This window comes from Solanum pennellii, chromosome 4 (genome assembly GCF_001406875.1).
Source record: "Solanum pennellii chromosome 4, SPENNV200".
NCBI classification, from domain to species: domain Eukaryota; kingdom Viridiplantae; phylum Streptophyta; class Magnoliopsida; order Solanales; family Solanaceae; genus Solanum; species Solanum pennellii.
The window spans coordinates 4,783,894-4,807,311 of NC_028640.1; the positions used below are offsets into that span (position 1 = coordinate 4,783,894).

General features: G+C 31.7%; 4 protein-coding genes and 1 non-coding gene across 5 annotated transcripts; 1 reads left to right on the forward strand and 4 right to left on the reverse strand.

The window, feature by feature from the left end:
• Positions 1-476: 476 nt before the first annotated feature.
• Positions 477-1,738, reverse strand: LOC107017120. The gene is made up of 2 exons (XM_015217394.2): positions 1,623-1,738; positions 477-1,490 (listed from the first exon to the last, which is right to left on the reverse strand). The coding sequence occupies exon 2, from the start codon at positions 1,480-1,482 to the stop codon at positions 976-978; it is 507 nt and encodes a 168-aa protein (XP_015072880.1). The 5' UTR covers positions 1,483-1,490; positions 1,623-1,738; the 3' UTR covers positions 477-975.
• Positions 1,739-6,516: 4,778 nt separating this feature from the next.
• LOC107015665 (ATP-dependent 6-phosphofructokinase 5, chloroplastic-like) lies at positions 6,517-14,748 on the forward strand. The gene is made up of 13 exons (XM_015215996.2): positions 6,517-7,058; positions 8,227-8,317; positions 9,312-9,385; positions 10,028-10,139; positions 10,254-10,349; positions 10,538-10,639; positions 10,750-10,824; positions 11,164-11,304; positions 11,884-12,000; positions 12,083-12,187; positions 13,025-13,105; positions 13,959-14,087; positions 14,197-14,748. The coding sequence occupies exons 1-13, from the start codon at positions 6,733-6,735 to the stop codon at positions 14,362-14,364; spliced, it is 1,617 nt and encodes a 538-aa protein (XP_015071482.1). The 5' UTR covers positions 6,517-6,732; the 3' UTR covers positions 14,365-14,748.
• Positions 14,749-15,395: 647 nt separating this feature from the next.
• On the reverse strand, positions 15,396-15,477 carry TRNAS-GCU. The gene has a single exon. It is a non-coding gene; the product is annotated as a tRNA-Ser (tRNA).
• A 2,709-nt stretch (positions 15,478-18,186) lies between these two features.
• Positions 18,187-18,504, reverse strand: LOC107016449 (protein PELPK1-like). The gene has a single exon (XM_015216917.1). The coding sequence runs from the start codon at positions 18,502-18,504 to the stop codon at positions 18,187-18,189; it is 318 nt and encodes a 105-aa protein (XP_015072403.1).
• A 1,996-nt stretch (positions 18,505-20,500) lies between these two features.
• On the reverse strand, positions 20,501-21,071 carry LOC107017179 (protein PELPK2-like). The gene has a single exon (XM_015217450.2). It carries the CDS (start codon positions 20,991-20,993, stop codon positions 20,667-20,669), a length of 327 nt encoding a protein of 108 aa, XP_015072936.1. The 5' UTR covers positions 20,994-21,071; the 3' UTR covers positions 20,501-20,666.
• Between the last annotated feature and the right edge of the window lie 2,347 nt (positions 21,072-23,418).

Here is a 23,418-nt window from a genome sequence, read left to right on the forward strand (position 1 = left end):
AGGGAGACTGGGAGAGAGAGGAGAGAGGGCAAGCGAGTGGGAGAGAGGTGAATTGTATATGTATATATACATATGCATTTATATGGCGAGTTTGAGAGAGGAAGGAGGGAGGCGGGCGAGATCGGGAGAGGGAAGAGAGAGGCGAGCAAGGGAGGACAATAATTTTGTATAATTCGCATCTCGTTTGTATAATTCGCAGGTACATTTGTATAATCACGCGTTTTTGTATAATTAAGTAATATCAAGTCTGAAATTATACAAATATAGTAGTACGCAAAATAACACAAACATAAATATATGAACTTTAAACAATTATATAAAATATATTATACAAATTACGTTATATAAATCATATTATAAAAAATTCAAAAACTACACGTTTATACAAACTTATAAAAGTTATACACAAAAAGATTGAATGTATATGATGACAAAACTGAAAAAACCAAAGGACATCATCGTCACAAACAATCATATACAATACAAATCATACAAAGAATTGTTACTTGCGAATTATACAAATGTGGCGAATTATACATATACAAACGTGACTGATTATACAAACTCAAGTCAGACCACGTATTTAATATATAATGTTAGTCGCGAATGATAATTATAACAACTATAACTATGATGAGTAATTAAGTACTATAAATTTGCTTAGCCTCGTAACATTTCCTATAATAAATTTCAGAATTTCTAATTTTCAAATTCTAAACTCACAAACTTTAAATATATATTTGAATCACTCTATTCAAGACCTATTAGTACTTCAACCCTCAAATCCCATAAAAATAAACAACAAATGTATCATCGTCAATGCTATTCTTTGAGGCTTATTATATCACACAACATAATAGTAACCCTACTAAATCAAACAAGAACAATATCCCAAAGTTAGGTCAAACAAAAAACCCAAAACAACAATACTTAAACATTATGTTATTGACTTCCAAATTTTAAACTCTCTTCCCTCTACTTCAAACCTCTAGTAGATTTTTTCCCCACACTTTTGATGACTTTAACATTTTGCTGACCATTCTTACTGATAATATTTTTAACCTGCTTTCTGGAAGTATCGATCTTATCATAACCAGTAATGGGAGTCTGTCCAGACCTTAAACTCTGTGTCCAATCAAATTTTGGTGGACGTGTACTAACCATTCTCTCTACGTTACTCGACACCTTATTAGATCTCGGACGATGTGCTTCTTTCTTGGTTTCTTTTATTTCAATCTTAGTCCCTCCTTCCATCTTTATATTTATATTCACTTCAGAGAGAGCTTTAGTATTCGTACCTCGCGTAATATCTCTTGTACCATGATCATCAATTGATTTCTTTGTGTTATTTTCCTCTTGATGTTTGTAAAGCCTATGTAATCTTAGGGCTAATTGACAAATTCCTTCTTTAATTTCATCCTCTAAATCCCTCTCAACATCCCTTTCGAGCTCTTCTCTAATCTTCATCTCAATTGAATTCATCTTTTCAACTAAATGCAACAAAGAAAAAAAAATATTAATTATAACTTAATTAGTTACGTAGCCTATTATCATAATCACAAAATAAATCCATCACCAATTAATAATATGCAAATAAAAAAAAATGAACCAAATGCACTTACATAGACAACTTTTGGAGTAGTGTACACATTAATAGTTCATACTGAATCTTATGATAAAGTTTATTGGTTTTCTAGTACATTTTTATATGACTAAAAATTGATGTAGACTTTTAGAGTTTTGATTGGCCACCAGCCATTTAAATTGGACTGAACAAGACATGAAGGATAATATTTAAACATGAAATGACAGTTAAAGGTAGTTATTTCAGTTGGATGATTCAAAATTAAGTGCCAAATATCACATGATATAATTGGAATTCTGGAAGGATTTTAAAAAAATAAATCTATGCATTTTATTAGAAAGTTTATGTATCTTTTTCTCTAACTACTTGACTTGAAAGACATTTATTTTGGTGTCAACTTAAAGTAAAATCATGTATTTTTTTTTCTTTTGTAGTAAAACTATTTTGTCACATGATGTTGTGAGTATCAATGTACATTTCACTATTGAAAGAAGCTTTTGGAATTCACTAATTTGAGTCTCAAGCTTAGCTTGTAATTGGTGATGTATCACTTTCTAAAATATTATTCTTACTAGAGTTATTTAAGTAATATTTACAATAATTAATTGGTGAACATCATGCTTTGGGCCTTACCTAGAGGAAAACATATTAATTATATATACTGTTAAATTTTTCTATAATAGTATCGTTTATCTAGGTATTATTTAGCTGTATATTATAATAAAATATTTTTATAATATGATATAATATAACAAGAAGATTTTATTGTAAAAATAATTTTATCATTATACTGAATTACTGTTATAAAAGATGACTATTATAAAATAGATATATCTTAGCAGAATATTATTATAAAAAGTGAGGATAATGACTTCATGGATTAGGTCATCGTACCCTGTAACTTTAATTTAATTTTGTCAACGTTACGTAAACATTTCACATGTTTATATATATTGATTATTAATTAAACCCTCTATTAGGGGTTGTTTGATTATAGGGATTAGGGTCTTTATTCCGGTATTAATTTTGAAATTAAATTTATCCAACATTAATCGTGGATATTGTCTAAAATAAGAATGGAATTATATCAAAACCAGGAGATTATCTACTCATATAGAAGGTAGAATCATCTATATGAGTTATAAATTCAAATCGTAACGATAAGAATATAACCTCGCGATAATTTTTTTTGAACCAAACTTCTTAAAAGAAAAAAATGACATTGAGAAAAACTATATATTTCTCTCACTTACTGTGCTAATTTACTATTTAATATCATTTTTGCACTATAACTAAAATAATTTTTAACGACAATAAATATAGATATTAATAAAGAGTACTAAAGTCTTTAAAAGCTTTATGGACATATATAAAAGGTAACTATTTCTTCGGATTTTTTCCCCTAAAATTTTGATTAAAAAAACTTATTACCTTTTTCATCACATATTAAATATAAATAGGTATACTATTATATATCAATTAATTCTAATGATACTATGATGTGGGAAATCAGTTGTCTAATCTAAAATATTATTGCAATTTATAGGTAAGTAGTCATTATCTCTAAAGTTCAAGGATGTTATATAGATATGGAATTAATTAACACAAAAAGTCAAAGATTCATATTCATTTAAAAATAAAAACTAATTAAAAAATTACTATATATTTAATATAAAATATTTTTATACTCACTCCGTTCCATTTTATGTGACACTTTTCATTTTGAGATTCAAACAAATTTATCTTTTATCATAAGTATTTCATAGATCTTTTTAACATTTTGACTTATCAATTATTGTAATACTCTTTACAGTTATTTTAAAATATTTGAAAATTTCGTACGCATATATCCAGTCAAAATTAAACTGTTTGACTCTCGAAAAATGAAAAATATCACATAAAATAAGACAGAAGGAGTACTATTTTAATACTCCTATTTAGTAATGAGTTATAGCAGGTCAGTTTAGTTCACTTTATTCTTCATATAACTAAACTTATCATGAACAGTTATCAGTAATCATCTCTTTTTGCAACTTAATTAATATTGTGATAATTATGTATAAAAATAAAATTTATAAAATTAGGATCAGAATAAGGGAAATATAGCATTAGAAATGGGATAAAAGAATAAACCTAACAAAAGAAAAGATTCGAATCTTTGGTTTTTGAATATTCTATTTGTAAGAGAACTAATTGAGTCAGCCACGACACATTATTATTCTACATGACATAGTGCAATTAATAATAATAATTCAAAAACTATTCACTTCTTATTTTTTATATTTATATCTAAATTATTAAATATAAGTATTTGAATATCTTGCTTAAACTCTTATAAAATATTGTAGAAATATACTTTAATTATTAAATGTTCATATTTTAAATGTTTATTGAAAACACACCTCACATTTATGGTAACTTTTTTCTCCTAATTAATTAATAGGGTGATTGTGGAATTTGTTGTATTTATTTGTCCTCTCTTGTTCCTTACAAATATGAAATTCAAAGTTGACTAATTAAAAGTAAGAAAAAGGAAGTAGAATATGTAAAATTCTTGTTATTACTTTTATGTTGTACAATAGATAAGATTTATTATCAAAAAAATTTATGCTTTTACGATATGAAAATACATTCTTTCCCCAAATGATACAAGGAATAAGAATAATTTTATCAATAATAAATAAATAAGAATATTCAGGGAGTGGCGGTGCAAGAGGACTTCGGTTCGAGCCCCCTTGGGTATGGAGTTGCCTTTGTTAGAAAGACCTCAATGTGGGACTTCCCAGCGTGAATATATCCGGATAGAATCGGACTCTAATGTGGATGTACCAACACTGAGTGAGAAACAAAAATAAAACAAAATAAGTTAGGGGTACGATAGAGGGGGTGGTCAAGCTAAAGTAATAAGCTATTGTCTCACCAATCAGCTAACCAACTTCTCCTTGATTGATATATCACTGGGTGGTCGAGCGAAGCTAGTAAATCATTGTGTTACTAATTAGCTAATCAGATGTGATTTATACTTGATCTTTATATCAATTTAATTGAAGTTGATAATTATTATTTAAGAATAAATATATATTTTTAGTAATTGTGATGTTCGAATCAACTTACGTCCATTTGAACTAATTCAAGATTTCATTCTTCTTAAATCAAACATATATATTAAATTTAAAAGGGATAATGCACAAGTACCCCCTCAACCTATGCCCGAAATTCCAGAGACACACTTATACTATACTAAGGTCCTATTACCCCTGAACTTATTTTATAAATAATTTTACACCTCTTTTCGGTCAACGTGACACTATCTTGTGGATCCAACGCTGGTTGACTTTTTTTTCAAGATAGTGTAGGCCGAAAAGGGGTAGAAAATTACTTATAAAATAAGTTCAGCGGGGTAATAGGACCTTAGTATAGTATAAGCGTGTCTCTGAGATTTCGGGCATAGGTTGAGAGGGTACTTGTGCATTTTCCCGATTTAAAACTTTAAATTGAAATTTTTAGCTCTAATAATTTTACTGATATCATATAATCTATGTTAAAAAAATTATATAATATGTACATAATTTAAATTTATTTAAGGTCCGATTAACAAATAGATTACTGTTATCCAGAATTCAAAAAATAAAAATTTTAAATTTGCTAGAAACACCCACACAATTTTTTTTAGAGTAGGCAATTCCTGTTAAGTTATATGTAGACTAAATTGATCAATAATAAATTTTGTCAAAATATTTTAAAAAGTTTTATTTTTATTGATATAGTATATATATAATCATAATAAAGAAGAAATAATTTTATTATGTACTTACATTATAAAAGAATAAACAATGAAATTAAAATTTAATAAGACCTAAGTGATTTGAATTATTAAACATTTTTAGCTCATTTTAGCTCAATTTATTGCTACTGAAAAAACTTTTGAACGAATTATTTACTTAATTTAACTTATTTTTCTTATCTAAATTCAATTTAATTCATCCGTATAACATTTTCGATCCTCCAAATTCAACCCAACGTGACTCATAGGAGTACACCCTTGCACAAATGTTCATGAGCCAAAGTACCCATTGGTATTAAAGTTTGGAAGTCTCTTGAGCAATCAGAGTAAGTACCATGCATTATATTAAAGTTTTAATGATTAATCCCTTCGTTATCTTATCGAAAAATTTTAGGAGTATTTTACATATTTTATTTTATCATAATCTCTAAAAATTTTAATTATATTAAAAACTTTCAAAAATCCTCTTCGTATACACCAGTCTCCTCTCACGAATACATCTCTCCCCTTTCTGATACATTCCTTCCCTCTCGGGTACATTCCTCTCCTATATATTCGAAGGATGTCATATCCCTGATACATCTCTATCTCCTCTTTGTACATCTCTCTCATCTTAAATACATCTCTCTCCAAGTATTTAAATGTCTCCTAATGTATTCAAAAGTCCAATGATATATCTAAAATTAATAAATTTTAAGAGATTCTTGTAATTTGAAAAAGAGTAGGGAGATAATATATAATTAGATTTTAACACTATAAAATTTTGTAAATTATACTTTCTTTTTCTTTTTCACTCAATGCTTGGAATTCATATTGGAGTCTGACTAAATCTGAATCGCGCAATGAATTTCATTTGAAAGTGATGCTTCTAACATACATGATTATCTCTACACATAGGCTCAAACTCAAAACTCTAATTAAGGATGGAGATGATGTTTTAAAATTTTAAAACTAACTAATATTATCTCCTCTTACTTTTACTTATTATATTTTATAATTCTCAAAAATCAATCTGTATAACATTTATCAATATTTTAAGAAATATTATTTTAGCATATTAATATGAGAAGTATAATTTTTAAATATTTAAATTATAAATTAATCTATAACTTTAAAAAATGTATACAATTTGGACGGCTGAAACCTACAAAGAAAACAAGAGAGAATAAAAGTCAAACCCAAAAAATAAAAAATACTATTGATTTCTCTTTTCTCCGGCTGGCTGCTAAATTCTACTACTGTTTTTTTTGTCTCTCTCTTCTCTCTTTCTCCGTCACTCTACGTGTCTCCGATCTGTCCATCACTCTATATATATCTTCCACATATACATAGACAGTAGTTACACACATACTGTTGCTATTTCATGGAGTCGCTTTCGCCGGCGATCGGACAGAAAGCGATTTTCCCCTCGACGACTGGTTACACCGATCATGATCTCTTTTTAGATTCTGTTAAGGTGAGAACTGTACGGAATTTGAATAGAGCTTGCCGGAGATTGAGAATTCGAGTGCAAGCTGGAAACGGAGTACCGAAAAATGCTGCCGCCGGCGTCGGCGGCATCGATTTTAGTGATCCTGATTGGAAGTTAAAGTATTCTAGAGAATTTGAAGCTCGTTTTAATATTCCTCATATGACTGATGTATTCCCTGACGCCGTTTCGTATCCTTCTACTTTTTGTCTAAAAATGAGGTAATGTCCTTGTTAAAGAACTGCCTTTTTTTTAATTTTAGTGTACTTTTTTCAGTTCCGTCATACAATTGAAGTCAATCAAATTTTTCTTATGCTTTTATATATTTTAAGTTGTCAATTATGGTGAATTATAGTATTGTTTATATTGTTTTCAAATATATATATTTTATTTCAAAAAACTTAAAGTTTCTTAGGTCCCAATTAACTTCAATGTTGGAATTTTGAAATTCCAAACTATCACATATATTGGGGGCGGAAGGAATAATTCTCTTGTTTTTCTGGGAATCTAGTGATCAATGAAGTGTGTTGAACACTGTGAAGTTTCAGGTTCAATCTTAGCATAGACGAAAAACTAGGTGACTTCTTCCCATTTTTTAAGGTCGTGGTGGACAAAGTTAGGAGGCGTCATGTATTTGATTAAATTAGTCGAGGTGCACTCAAGTTGGCCTGGACACTGGTTAGAAAAAGGGAACTATGTGTTGAATTGGTAGATGATCTGGAAATAGTGGTGAAGTGTATAGATTTGTTTAGTGAAGAATTGTAGCAACAACTTCTAGGAGTTAAATTTGATACTCAGGTGCTATATGGATATTCCATCGTTTTCTTTTGCATAATGTATTTAACTGGACATAAAGTTTAATACTTTAGGTTGAGCAGCTGCAGACATATTCACCTGATTTTCGGAAAATAGAAGAAGAGAGAGAGACATCATTCAAGAGTGAAGAAAGAAAGTACTTGTACCCAATATGAACAGTGAAATTTGGTTGGACCAAATATCATATGAAAGTTTAAAATCTCGAATAATTCGATGAGTTGTGAAGTTATATATATATAATTGAAATTATGTCAAATGCTTTGTCGAGTATCATTTAAATTGAAATGGAGGAGTATTCAGTTTGAATTTGATTATCCTGTTGTTTTTAGCATTAGTTACTTTTCTGTATCTACCACTACTGTTTCAACATTCAGGTCTCTATGTCTGGCTTTATCAATTCTTCAAAGTTTAGTATTGCTAGTTTTCTCGCATATTTTGTTGAAATGCACTTGGCCAGGTGGTCTTGTAATTAAATGGAAAGTAATATACTTGCATAATATAATGAAGATTTCGGACAGGAATTTTTTCTTGTGTCGTAATTTTACTAACTTTAATGCATCATTCCTATTACAGGACTCCAATAACTGAAAAGTTTGCAGAAGGTTATCCCTCAGATGAAAAATGGCATGGTTACATTAATAATAATGACAGAGTTCTATTGAAAGTAAGTTTCTACTAGTTCTGCATAACTTTTCACTGTCCGAATTCAGTTTCCAGTTGATTATGATAGTAGAAGGTGATATGCATCCTTTTCTAGTAATTATGTCATATTGATCTACTGCTTCGTGCCAAAAATGTTCAAAATACACTAAATTAGCAAAAAAAAAAGCACTAATTTGAGGGTGTGTACCCTCAAATTAGTGCCTGTAATATTGGTTATCACCCCCTTATGTTTACAGGTAGGGGAATATAGGTCGATAGACCATGTAAATTAATATATAGTTGATCATTGTGTGGCATAAGTCTACTTCTCAGCAGTGATCTCCAACTACTTGGTTATTGTCGTTAATTTGAATGTGGAAATGCTCTGGCTCGTATAAATGTAGTTTTCAGCGTGTACTGATAAAAGATATCTAGTAATTTGCCACCGGAACTATATTCCTTACCCCTTGACATAGTTATATAGATTAAATAGTCAGGAAAAATATCTATCTTTAGTAGCCTTACAGTTTGGATGGGTGTATTTAACTATTTGATTCACTTTTATGTGAAGTCTTCAATAGTAAATTCTTTGATGGGAAGTCGGTTAGCAGTTGAAAAAGCGAAAAAATCCAGTGTTGATACACAAGTATTTTGCTGAAGATATTAGTATCTCACTGTTCTGAAATTGATTGGCCTTTCGCATATCAAGGATACGTTTTTATTAATTGGTCTAAAATTTTGATAATTTAGATACGATGATACAAACTAAATTTGCAATCTGTCCCATTTCAAAATGGTATGTTTGAATATCTTAGTCAAAAGTTGGTTCAACTCCCGGAAGTGTAACAGTACTATCTTTTGAATGAATGGAGAAGTTAAGCAAGTAGGCTATTTGTTTTTCTTGTCTGCTGATGAAAAAGTGAATGATAACTGTTTTTTTTTTCTGTACTATTTCCTCCATGTTTACTTGTATTGTTTAATTCTAGTTGATCTAAGTAAGCAATTTACATTTTCAGGTAATTAATTATTCCTCCCCCACGTCTGCTGGTGCCGAGTGCATTGATTCCAATTGTTCATGGGTAGAGCAATGGTAAAGTTCTTTTTTCTTCTTTAAAGAGTTGCATGGATACAACAAAAATACACCTGTTGAGGAAATTATCAAACTTAACGTTGGACTAGTATCAGTTTAATCAGTCTCACCCCCTTTATTCTGGCATAAGCCTTTTATAGTGCAATGCATGTCTATAGAGTGACAAAATCGTTCTAGGTTACTAATTGATCTGCATCTACGAGCTCCTACTCCCAATTGTCATAAATTGAAGTCCTCCATCATTGTTGATTTTTCCACTATCCAGACAGTTCAACACCCAACTTGGCATTACCATTTCCTTGACATCTTCTGTGTTTGAAATTTCCTTTTTTATTTCTGATAGAAATAAAACTAGATAGTGAGATGTTAAGAGTTCTTCAAATGATGAGGGCAGTGTTTTAGGAAATTACACGTTATCTATTACTGGAATTTGGGGAAAATTGTGATAAGGAACAGAGTTAGCTCCTTATAAGTGTTTGTTTTGGTATAGAATTACTGAACATTGAGTAGAAGAGTTCTGATTGCGTTGTAAGAATTCCGACTCAGGGCATAAATACATTGATTTTGTTCCAAGCATGATTCTTATTTTGTATTTGGTAAGCCTTTAACACATAGCATGAGTACGGAATGAATTATTTTCAGGGTTCACCGTGCTGGTCCTCGAGAGAAAATATTTTTCAAGCCAGAAGAGGTGAAAGCAGCGATTGTAACTTGTGGTGGTCTTTGCCCCGGGCTTAATGATGTTATTCGACAGGTACTAACATTTTATTATTGTTTGATTTCGATTCTTTGATTTCCCATGGATGTAGTTTGCTTGCTGCTGCATTGGTGTTGTTCTTCATCCTCTCTTTGTCTTCACATGATGCAGATAGTTATCACCCTTGAGATATATGGAGTGAAGAAAATTGTGGGAATACCTTTTGGATATCGTGGGTTTTCGGAAAAAGGTTTAGCCGAAATGCCAGTAAGTTACTTCAACTCTTCTTCACTGCCCAAATGATCCTTTAAATTTCAAAACTCCGTTATTCAGACTCAAGTGCCAAATCTTTACTTTGATCTCCAAACGGTCATTACTATTACTCTGCATGGATAAATTTCCTTTTAATGAGATTCAAGTATTTTACTGATTTCGCCCACCTGCTTTCTTCTTAGTTATCCAGAAAAGTGGTGCAAAATGTTCATCTTTCGGGCGGAAGCTTGCTGGGAGTATCACGTGGAGGACCTAAAGTTAGTGACATTGTGGACAGCATCCAGGTACTTAACTGACTTTCTCGTCTACTACAATCATATAGCTTGTCTTGATCGCTGAATGCAAGACTACTTTGCTAGGTTTATCTAAGATTTACCTCTTTTACTATTGTCAGGAAAGAGGAATCAACATGCTCTTTGTGCTGGGTGGAAATGGTACACATGCTGGTGCAAATGCAATTCATGATGAGGTTGTTATGCCTGACGTCTATATTCATATGGGGTCATAATGCATTGTTGACTGTTGTTCTCTGATTATTTGAGGTTTGGTGCGTAGTTAGTGAATAAATGATTCTCTCTAGTGTCTCCATTAGACAAGTAGAGTGAATGTCCCTCTTGCATACACATTTATGCTTTAAAATTAAAATTCTCCCTGAAATTGTAAAAAGAAAATGTTTCAGATGAGCATGAATTATAGTGGTCTAATAGTTTCTTCCTAATCTTCTTGGTTGTTGAATGGTCAATAACATTTAAGTGTATCTGCTATTGTTAGAAATTCTATTTTAATTTTATCTACTGTGGGTGTACAGTGCCGTAAAAGACGTATAAAGGCAGCTGTAGTTGGTGTGCCAAAAACTATAGACAACGATATTATGCTTATGGATAAGACATTTGGTTTTGATACTGCCGTTGAAGAAGCACAGAGAGCCATTAATTCTGCTTACATTGAGGTACTACTTTATGACCTGCTACAAATTCGTCCTTTCTTCTATAGTCTGTTCCATAATAGGAAAAACCTTTTACACTCAAATCAAATGACCTGCACCTTGCCCTTTCTTTTCCTATGCTTTGCTCCCTTCAATTTGCTGGACCCCCTGTAGACTTTATTCAATTGATAATCTCTTTTGAGAAGGAATTTTATAGACAATCTCATCAACCTCTCTTCTGTGAATATGTCTCAGTGCGGTTACTTTTTTGTGATCTTCACTACAAGTTCAAGACATAGTCATCATCCATTTTGAAATCCTGCAAGAAATCCTTTTTTGACAGAATCCTCTGACTTTTTCCTTTCTTCCTTGGAAGTTCTTGGTGATCAGTGACTAGTTCCCCCCTATTTCTTGGACTTCAAGTTTGTATTCTCATGTATTTCTTTTTTTTTTGCCACTAAACTTATTTCAAAAATTGTCTCATGTTAAGGATTGATTTCCAGAAGAAAAGTGCTCATTTACTTCCTTAATTACAGTTATACATTATACTTCTTCCATACAATCTGCTTTAGATGCAGTTTCTTTATCATCGCTCTTTTGCAGGCGCACAGTGCATATCGTGGTATTGGAATTGTGAAGTTGATGGGCCGTAGTAGTGGGTTTATAGCTATGCAAGCATCCCTAGCTAGTGGACAAATAGACATATGCTTGATTCCAGAGGTACAACTAATATCTACCAGATGTTATGCAATGCTTTTTTGATGAGTTTCTCATTAAGATCATATCTTATTTCGTATTTCAGGTGCCTTTCAATCTGCATGGCCCTCATGGTGTATTGAGGCACCTAAAATATCTGCTTGAGACCAAGGGATCAGCTGTGGTCTGTGCAGCAGAGGGAGCTGGACAGGTTAGATACGTCATAATTACGGTTGTGCTACCTTGGGATGTATAGATGTGTTTTTGTTAACTGAAAAGGTTTCTTAGGTTGGGATTGACTTGTTTTCATCTCTATTGTATCATGATGAGCACATATGGTCCTTTAAGTTTGCTTTCATGAGACTTTTGGTCCAACTAAGAGAACCTGAAAGCACTCTCTATTAAACTAATGAAAAATTGCACATGCAAAGCGTTACAGCTGTAGTTAAAATACGTGAAAACAGTAAATTGTGCTTCATAATTACCCCCATCAATGCTTCCTTTTCTTCCTTAACTTCTGCCAATCATCTGGACAATTCCAAAGCCACATAATTGGGAATTGTGGAAAAAGACCTCAGTCATGGTTGTCCTTTTACTATGGTCACATACTCTCTTTTGCAATTTCCATTTGTCTTTTAGGAATCCATTTGCATTTTTCATTACTTCAATGAGAAGCGCTCAGTTTTAGCAAACTTAAAAGGATCTTTTGGGCTGAAGGTATAAAGTAGGGATAAAAATTGACCTGCTGCCAAACTTAAGGGACTATTTTAGTTGAGAATTCAAAATTTGGTGAAGTAATTATCATCCTTGCCCATAAATTATCCCCTTTGCTTTTTATTTATGTCGTAGATTCTAGATATTCCTTTTTTACTCTCCTTTCAGTTCAATGTTGTTGCTATACTAGACAAAACTCAAAGCTTACTTAGAGGTTTACAATTTTTGGTTACTATTATTGTAATTTATTGTTTGCAAACTGTAGTAATAAAAACAGATGGATCAGTTTTTGATTCTTTATAAGACTCAACTTCCGGACCAACCTTCATTGCAGGATTTCCTTGAGAAAACCAATGCAAAAGATGCATCTGGAAATGCTGTACTTGGAGACATTGGTGTTTATTTGCAACAAGAGGTTAGTGGCTTCCCAGTTTTACTTTGTGGGATTGTTGCTAGATACACCTTAAATATTTGCAATGCATGTTAGTGTCTACAACCTTATGTCATCCTGAGGATTTCATTCCTTTATAGTTTTCTTTTCCTTAGAGAAATTCAAGTTACTTCACCATACCACTTCTAAGTGGTATCTTTGTCCAAATATGAGCGCAAATTATATGGTTCTCTATTTTATATCGCATTGGTAATCTTTTAAAGTTCTTCTTTCATGCATCTTTTCATTTGGATCATGAATCTTTTTGGGATTTTTATTGGAATTCTTGGAGAGGCTTTTAGTTGGATATAACTCTTTCTTATGGTCTCCTATATTGTACATGAGAATCTTTAAACTTTTGTGCTGGAATTTCTAAGAAGAAAATACTTACCTGAACACCACTTCATTAAGAATAACCAATAATTGCATATTAAGCTGCTATGACTGGTGTCCTTGTTTCGTTCAATATATGAGGATATTTCCAGTCACTTTTTTAACTGTTGCTCCTAGTATCTAATTGGGGTCGTCATCTCTTTCACTCTGCCTACATGAGCTTCACAATGCACAGCGGGCCTCAAGCTAGGATCAGGAGAAGCGTTGTGATAGGTTGACCACCAGTATAATAGTGAAATCATCATAATCCACTGAATGCTATTGGGAATAAGCTAATACAACATCTGTATGACGATTCCCAACTCTTCATTGAGGCGGTCGATTGATTGATTCTTAAAACACCGTACCTGGCAGTAGAAATTTCCTTGCACATGAAGGCTCATGGCTCGCTTACTTACCGTTCTTATTATAAGAATTCATGATAATATGCCTGCTCTCTTGACAGGTTAAAAAGTACTTTAAGGAGCTCGGACAGACAGCTGATGTGAAATACATAGATCCTACTTACATGATCCGTGCATGCCGTGCAAATGCTTCAGATGGTATTCTGTGCACCGTACTTGGGCAAAATGCTGTAAGTCCTTCATTGGGGAATTGGATACCTCTTTCTTAACTTGTATTTTCCGTGATTGAGACACTATTCAACCATTTATTTATTCGATATACATGCTATGTCTTGCCAGGTTCATGGTGCATTTGCTGGATATAGTGGTATCACAGTGGGTATATGCAATACTCATTATGTCTACTTTCCAATTCCAGAAGTCATCTCTAAACCCAGGGTTGTCGACCCTAACAGCCGTATGTGGCATCGTTGCTTGACATCCACAGGCCAGCCTGATTTTCTTTGAATCATATGAGAAAACTCGCTTTATGTTCAGATATCTATCATAATGTAAATTAGACGAAGCAGGGAGCCAAATTGATGACGTTTACGTATTTTCCTGTTCCATTTGTTCAAGAAATAACACGGAAAATAGTATTTTCCAATTTTTTTGATGCCAGTTCAGAAGGGCATAGTTTATAAATGAAGCTTTGATAGAGAGTAAGAGTAGCATTTTCATTTGTTCCTCACATTCTGTAAAGGTTCGCATATGGTTAAACAAATTTTATTTAACCTTTGTACCATTTGAGTATATCATCAGTTATGTTCATTCATCTGTAATTTACAACTTCTCCTATGGAACTATTCAATAATTTATGACATGAGAAAGTTGAAATTTATGTCCATGCAAGAATATACTGAGCATTGATTGTGATTTGTTATATTATATTCAGATATTGAAGAAAAGTATTTGGTAAATCTCTCTACCTCACTCTATCCTTTCTGGATCCCATTTGTTGTATAGTAGTTATTACTGATGAGTTTGTTATCTTTGGCCAAGTATCCATGGCATATGAGATTATCTTAGTTTAGATTGTAAATACTTATTGGTAGATCTCGTGGATGCAAATTATATGGCTTTTTATTCCTGAGATGGAAGGAAGGCGGGTTTGTCTACGGCTCTATGCTTGAATTTTTAATAATTTTGATTCTAAGTGAACTGCGAGGTTGGTCTTTTAGGATCAACTTGCAAGGTAGATGACAGCCATATGTTCTTTGAAAATATTAATGGCTTGATTCAATTGTTTTTTAAAGTTGAAAGTTGGACATAAATGAGACGAAAAACTATTGATAGAAAGTGTTTTCTCTGAATGGTCTTATATCCAACATCGAAAGCGAAATAATAAAAAAGAAAAAATTGATTCAATTAGTTTTTTGAGCTGAAAATTGGAGATAAATGAGACAAAAAATCATTGGTAGGAAGCGTTTTCTCCGAATGGTCCTTGCGCGTGGTATCCAACATCGAAGGCGAAATAATAGAAAAAAAAAAAAAGAAATCGTCGCCTGAGAGATTCGAACTCTCGCGGGGAAACCCCATGTACTTAGCAGGCACACGCCTTAACCACTCGGCCAAAGCGACTTGTTGTTATACGCATGTATTAGTAAAATTATATCATAAATTAAACCAGTAGACCAACAATAATATTATATCAAACTCTTGTCTCACAATCAAAACACAAAAATTACACTCTGGAAAATCAACTCGAATACATTGGAAAAACTGAAAAGAAACAACATATAGAACAATTAACGTAAAATAATACTATTAATATAGTAGAACAGAGGTAGGGGTGTCAAATGAACATTTTGACTTGAATTTGCGCGGATCAAAATAGACTGAATCAATAGATAAGTCATTTTGCCACCCCTAGATGGACGCTGCAAAGATAACTATATATTAGTTGGATGGAGGAGGTGAAAATGTAGGAATGTTTGGGAGTGATGGCATGTTAGGCAGAGGATTGATGGTTGGCATTGGTGGCAGAGTCATTTTCGGGACGATAGAGGGAAATGTGGGCAAAGATGCAATACTTGGCAATGGTGGCAATGTGACTGGCAATTGTGGCATTGTTGTTTCTTAGGCAATGAGGGGATCGTAGGCAAGTTGGGAAGTTGTAGTAGGCTACGAGCACCATGACTTGTCGATATGTTTGACAAGGACAACAATGCTACCATCACAAAAGTAATTGAGTAGTTGATGGAAGCAGCCATTGTGTTAATTTGCAATAAAATTGCTTTGTTTGCACGAGGTAATTAAGTTGTGTTTATGAGTTGAGTTTGATGATTTAGTAAAGGGTATATATATATATAGGGATGAAGTGTTGGGTGAAGAAGCATAGGCTTTTTAAATTCTTAATACTTTATTGTTAGTTAATCTTCTAGAGGAACATGCACAAACTATTAGGTCAACAAGTTTTTTTTTTAGAGTGGTTATGCATAGGTGAAATTTGTCTCAACCTTATTTGGTGGACAATTGAGTATTTCAGAACTCACTAGCCAGACTAATTCAGATTCATGTCACGTAGGATCCGTTAAGGGAAGCGCTTCCTTTCAAGGATTTCATTCATTCCAGAACTCGAACCCAGAAATCATTGGTTAAGGGTGAAAGTGTCTTGACTATTAACCCACACCCTTATTCATTGTTTTTTTTTTTTAAAAAAAATGTTGTTCAACAACCTAGGAAATAATTTTTTTTGCTTATTTGCCTAATATATGATGCTCAAATAACTAAATAAGATAAACAATTTTTTTTAAGTCTTAACACATTTCGTTAAACAATCATAAGGCAACCAAGTTTGGTAGTTTTACTCTTATTCAGAGTCTTTTTTCACAAGGATCGATCATTAGATTGCAAAATTAATGGGTAAAATTCCCTATCAGGTATTTATATCAAACCAATGAACGCAACGATTTTAATTAATATTTTTTATCTCAAAAAGTCATTAAACTTTGTTTTATAATACAAAAGTGATCACTCAACTAATATTAGTAATTATTGCTAAAAGTCATTTAACTTTATTTTCTAACCGAAAAAGTCACTCAATTATTGTCATTTCACCTACAAGGGGATATTTTCGATAGGTATTGCTGACATAGATAGTTTATTTTAAGCCGAATTGAAAAAAAGTGATTCATTGCGGTAAAAAAAAAAAAAGTGGGTCAATTTAATGGTCACCATTAGTTGAGTGACTTCTGTATAATAAACAATATTTAATTGACTTTTTAAGATAAAAATCGTAAGTTGAGTGATTGTATAAGAAATTAACTCCTTTTTAACACTTAAAAGTGATATGCATTTTCACTTAACATTGTTTGATTCTTAAGTTCACTACATAAAAAAATAATTATTAGTGACAATTAATTAATGACAATAGCTTAATTGTCAGCAATAAATACTCTTTGTAAATGTCTCTAAAGCCTATAGCGACATTGGATCTAATGACAATTAATTACTAATACCGGCAAAAATTTTAGCACTCTTTGTTAATATGTATATTTAATGTCCTTAAAAGTTATTTTTATTATAACGTTAGTCTAATTAGGTGTAAACCGAGTACAAATAAGTATTTATCAAATCAATTTATATGATCATTCAAATTTTATTTTTGAGTAATCTAAACTAATGCACATGAAAATATACTGCTTTCTAATATAATAATTTGTAGAGAAAAATCTTCTTCGTGGTCATAGTCTTATTTGATTTTCACTTAAATTTCTTGTTCAACCAAAAAAAAGTTACAAGAAAGCTTACTCCAATTAAGGGTAGACTTACACCAAATTAATGCAATTTACCATAATTAAAAGATTTAATGAAACAATAATATACTTTAGTTATAGTTAAATCATAGCCGCCGTATAACTCAACACGTATCATACATTTATTGTTTTAGTATAAACATCAGGTGTATATAAGTTTTACGCTACTGTTGTACTAAAATCAACCTTGTCAAAGTACAAAATATCATCAGCTGATTTTAATTTTTCCACATAATTTCTTCAAATCCTTTTCTCAGTAGTGTCAATTCACTATCAATTCTCTTAATGATGAAATTCCATTTGATTGTGGAACAACAGTAGTTATGATCAAATTTTGTTCGAAAAAATGGACTATATCAAGAAAATATATTGGACAAATACAGATGAATCAGTAATAGAAACTACATTGGACAAACAGAAATGGAAATCAATATTGTATATAAATGATACAGTACATCGTCAAGAACACACAAAAGATCAAAATAACAATGTAGCAAGAAAGGTAAAAATCACGCGGTTGGAAGCTGCAAGATTAGTTAGATGGAGGAGGTGAAAGTGTTGGAATTGTAGGAATTTTGGGAAGTGATGGCATGTTGGGCAGAGGATTCGCGGGCATTGGAGGCAGAGTCATTTTCGGGACTACAGAGGGCAAAGATGCAACACTTGGTAATGGTGGCAATGTTGTGGGCAAGTTTGGAATTTTTGGCAATGTTGGTTGAGGCAATGAAGGGATCGTAGGCAAATTGGGAAGTTGCAGTAAGCTACGAGCAGCATGGCTTGTCGATATGCTTGATAAGGACAATAATGCTACGATCACGAAAACAATTGAGAGGTTGATTGAAGCAGACATTGTTAATTTGCTTTGTTTTCACAAGTATATTAGTTGTGTTTTGATTTGAGTTGTTTTTGATCATTTACTAAATGGTATATATAGGGAAAGTTCTTTGAGGGAGTAGAAGGATTTGGTGAAATGTTGGGTGAAGAAGCACAGGCTTTAAATTCTAAACTATAATCTATACATTGTTAGTTGATCTTTTTTAAATGTTGGTTTGAGGAACATGCACAAATTTTTTAAGTCAACAAGTTTTCTAAGAGTTGTTATGTATAGATGAAATTTAGATCAACCATATTTGTGGTGGACAATTGAGTATTCTGAACTCAGTAGCCAGACTAATTCAGATTCACATCGCCCCAAGAATTTCTTGGATGAAAGTATGTAATTGCTTATTAATGTTTCTTTTAAATTTTGCTAATACTGTTTATTTGTTGATACTTCCAATGTTGTTCAACAACCTAGGAGATAGGTTTGCTTGCCTAATATTTGATGGTCAAATAACTAATCAACTCAACAATATAATATTGTAAACTAATGCATATCGAAATATTTACTCTCTCCGTTTAAAAAGGAATTACCTAGTTTGACTTGGAACGAAGTTTAAGAAAATAAATAAAACTTTTTAATCTTGTGGTTCTTAATTAAAGTTATGTCAAATAACCAAAATGTCTTTTAATCTTGTGATCTTACATATGCCACGTGAAAAGTTTAAAGTGTTGCAAAAAAAAAAAAGGGTCATTCTTTATGAAACAGGCTAAAAAAGAAATAGGGCCATTCTTTTTTAAACGAAGAGAGTACTACTTTTTTTAGTATTATTTGTATAGTCATGGTTTTATTTGAACTAGCTTTTTAAAAGTGTTATGTTGTGTAATACCAACATCCTGCCTATGACAAGGCACACAAGTGGGCTACGGTGGTCTAGATCAGAGTCATGATTGGAAATGACGTTTGCTTGGTGTGCTCAGTTAAGAAATAAAGTTGCATCTTTTGCTGTCAACTATAGCCTTTGACATGATGGTAAACAATTGATCCTAACATGTTCTTATAACAATAATAATCACGTGATAAAACTTTGCGACCGAAAAGATTCCAAATATTTGATTGAAAATGAAGATAATATTATTAATAATAATTGCTGATTTTCATCTAGATACAAAGAGTCCTGTTTATATATAAATGGCCGCGCATTTCTGAGCATTAATAATTGGGCAACTTTCACATATAGCCATTTTAAAATAGTTTAATTACTCTCAATAACTAATGTTTGATAATTATAATTCGTAAATACATGTTATATGGAGGAGAGAGGACAGAGAGAGGGTGGAAATAGTGGGAGAAATGTCAATTGTATATGTATATTGGTTAGATAATTGCATATTATACATATGTATTTGTATATATGACAAGCGAGATTGGGAGAGGGAGAAAGAGGGCAGAGAGTGGGAGAGAGGTGAATTGTATATATATATAATTGTATATTATACCTATGCATTTGTGTATATGGAAATCGAGATTTCAGATACTTTTGTCTGAACTTAATTTCAGATATTTTTGTCTGAACTTAATTTCAGACATACGCGATTGAAGTTTGAACATTTATGCCTAAGCTTTTAGAAATTGCTCGATCCACTCATATTCCCTTTTAAACTCATTGTCTTGATAAGAAAACTGTAACATGAATGTCTTGAATAACTTGTGTAGATTTATAGATGAAAGAATCCATCAACTTAAAATGCTCTGCAAGCAAAAGGCTGATAGAGATGCATGCGTATACGTTCACGTGAACACAATAGCTTTTGCTTAGATCCTGTATATATTTAAAAAACTACCAAACTATGAACTCGGATACTATGTAGTGTTAACTTGAGGTCACAATGGTAGGAACTCATATAATATAAATCTTGGATTTGTCTCTATTGCGAAACGCCATTGTATGTACTGAATTTGCATAGACTTGATGATTTGATAATTGAATAATTTTCATTTATATGAATCAGTACTAGACACTACATTGGATTAAGACAAATGACATAAATCAATATATATCAATCAAAATAGTATAAATGATACAATACATCCCCGAGAATCACATAAAAGATTCAAATTACAAAAGGAAAAGCAAAAACACACACGGTAAAGACTAGTAGGTAAAATTCACGCAGTTGGAATCCGAAAGATTAGTTGGAAGGAGGAGGTGAAAGTGTTGGAATTGCAGGCATGTTGGGAAGTGAAGGCATTGGTGGCAGAGTCATTTTCGGAACAGAGGGCAATGTTGGCAAAGATGGTAATGGTGTTGCTGTTGGAAGTGTTGGCAATGGTGGTAATGCTGCAGGGAAGTTGGGAATATTAGGCAATTGTGGCAGTGTTGGTTTAGGCAGCGAGGGGATCGTAGGCAAGTTGGGAAGTTGTAGTAGGCTACGCGCAGCATGACTTGTGGTGATGCTTGATAAGGACAAAAATGCTATGATCGCGAAGAGGATTGAGCAATTGCTATAAGCAGCCATTGTGTCGATAATTTGAACGAATTAATATTTTTTTTCCCCGCAAAATTATGTTAGTAATGGAAGTGGCTAGTTCTGTTTTAGTTTTGAGTGAGTTTGATCATTTTACTAAAGGGGTATATATAGGGAAATCAGAAGGATTATATGATAACTCTATTAATTTATTTTGTTAGTTCAACTTCCTAAATGTAAAATGCACAAACTTTTTGAGTCAATAATATTATGGAAGTAGTTATATATAGATGAAGTTTAGATCAACCATATTTGATGTACTAATAAATATTAATATAGCAATAAGAGAAATCAGTTTTTACTATTTCCGTTTCAATTTGTTCCGATTTATGTGACTGCACTCGGGGGCGTACCTACATTGGATCAAGAAGGTTCATCTGAACCCACTTGTAAAATATTAAACGGTATATATAAATATATTTGGTTTGTCTTCTGAAATATACACATATAAATAAAAAAAATTGACCCCATTTAAACAAGTTATAGCCCTTGGTCCAGTGGTAAAGTAGGTTCGTTTTTGTGGAAGTGTCAAGGTTCAAAATCAGACAACAACAAACTAATTTATTACTCTCTCTGTTAACTTTTAATTGTCATTGTTTCTTTTTTCAGCATATTGATATGCAAAAATTTGCAATTTATAATACTTTTCATATAGTTTTTGAATATCCAATTTTTTTGTTTAAAATATAAAATTAATGTTATCTAATTTAACTTTGAAATTAGTCAAATTGACTTTCGAAAAAACACAACATGACAAATAAAAATGGACGGAGGGAGTAATTTTTTTGTGAATTTTCTTCTTCATATTTAAACCCGCTAGGTAAAATTTTTTTTTTTTTTTTTTTTTTTGTGAATTTTCTTCTTTATATTTGAACCCGCTTGGTAAAAATTCTAGGTACCGTAGTGATTCACTGAAAGATTGACGCATTCATTGAAATATCATCAGCAAAAGTTGTGTGTGTATGGGTTGGTGGGGTGAACAGCTAATCACGTTAGGAGATCTTTGCTAATTGCCTAATTAATGATGGTCAAATAACTAATCAACTCAACAATTTATAATTTTTGTTCCTCAAAAGAAATAGAGGTAATGGTGAAAAAAAACATACAAACTATCACTTTTTTATAAATTGAGATAATCTATTATTTTATTTTGGGAAAAGGGTCTGATATACCCCTCAACTTTGTCATTTAGAGCTGATATACCCCTTGTTATGAAAGTGGCTCATATATACCCCTACTTGTAAACAAATGGCTCACATATACCATTTTCCTCTAACGGAAATGAAAAAAAATAATTTTAATCTAATTTTTTTTTCTAAAAATATAATCCCATATGAGTAAATTTAATCCTCGTCAAACATATTTTTTTGACTCTTTTTTTTCAATGACTAATTTATAATTATTATTTTGATAATCAAATTTATTTATGTTTCACTAATATTTTGGTAAAACTTATTGTAGATGACAAAATTTTTTTTTCGAATACGAAATTAAATTACAATATACACAAAAAAATAGTTTAAATTTTTTTTCTTTAAACTAAGAAATGAAAGAAAAAACAAAATAAGAATAATAAACTCAAATAATTATAATAAAAGAAGTCAAAAAATAATTTATGCATGAAAAAAATTAAAATATACCTTGAATTTTGATAGAAGAATCATATATACCCCTAATTTTTTTTTAAAAAAAAATTAGAAGTAATAAATATAAATTTAAAACTAATTTTTTAACTTCCGTTAAATGAAGGGTATATGTGAGCCATTTTGTAACGGCAGGGGTATATGTGAGCCTTTTGTATAACGGTAAGGGCATATATGAGCCACTTTTATAACGAGAGGTATATCAACTCCAAATGACAAAGTTGAGGGGTATATCAAACCATTTTCCCTTTTATTTTTCATGAATTGAAATAGATAATTTCTTACCTCAATTATCTATTGTTTCTTATACTTAGCTAAACTGTCACTCTATCTTGTATTAAAAAGCACCTTGATGATGAGTTGGTCAAATACATGTTATTGTTGGGAACAAATATTTGGCTAACTCAGCGCCCATCTTTCTTTAATACAAAGGGAGTGATAGTTTAGATAGATGAATGGATTTATACATTTTTGATGATTGACAAAGAAAGATGAAACACGTCAGTCAACATGATCCAAAGGAGCACTGTCACGAGCAGTTGAATTCGAAAAAGCTTTTAGAATGAATAAAAACAAGAGTGCAAAAAAAAAATGGATAATGTTAATTCGTGAGAAAACCCAAGAAAATAAACATCTGATGATTTGTAAGAGAAAAAATCAATGAGTTTGATTTGAAGAAGGAGTCTAAAGAGGCAAGGAGTTTTAATTGAAAAAGGAGTCTCACTTAAAGTAGAATTCTTCAAGTTACTGTTGAATTGAAGTGTTGGAGTTCG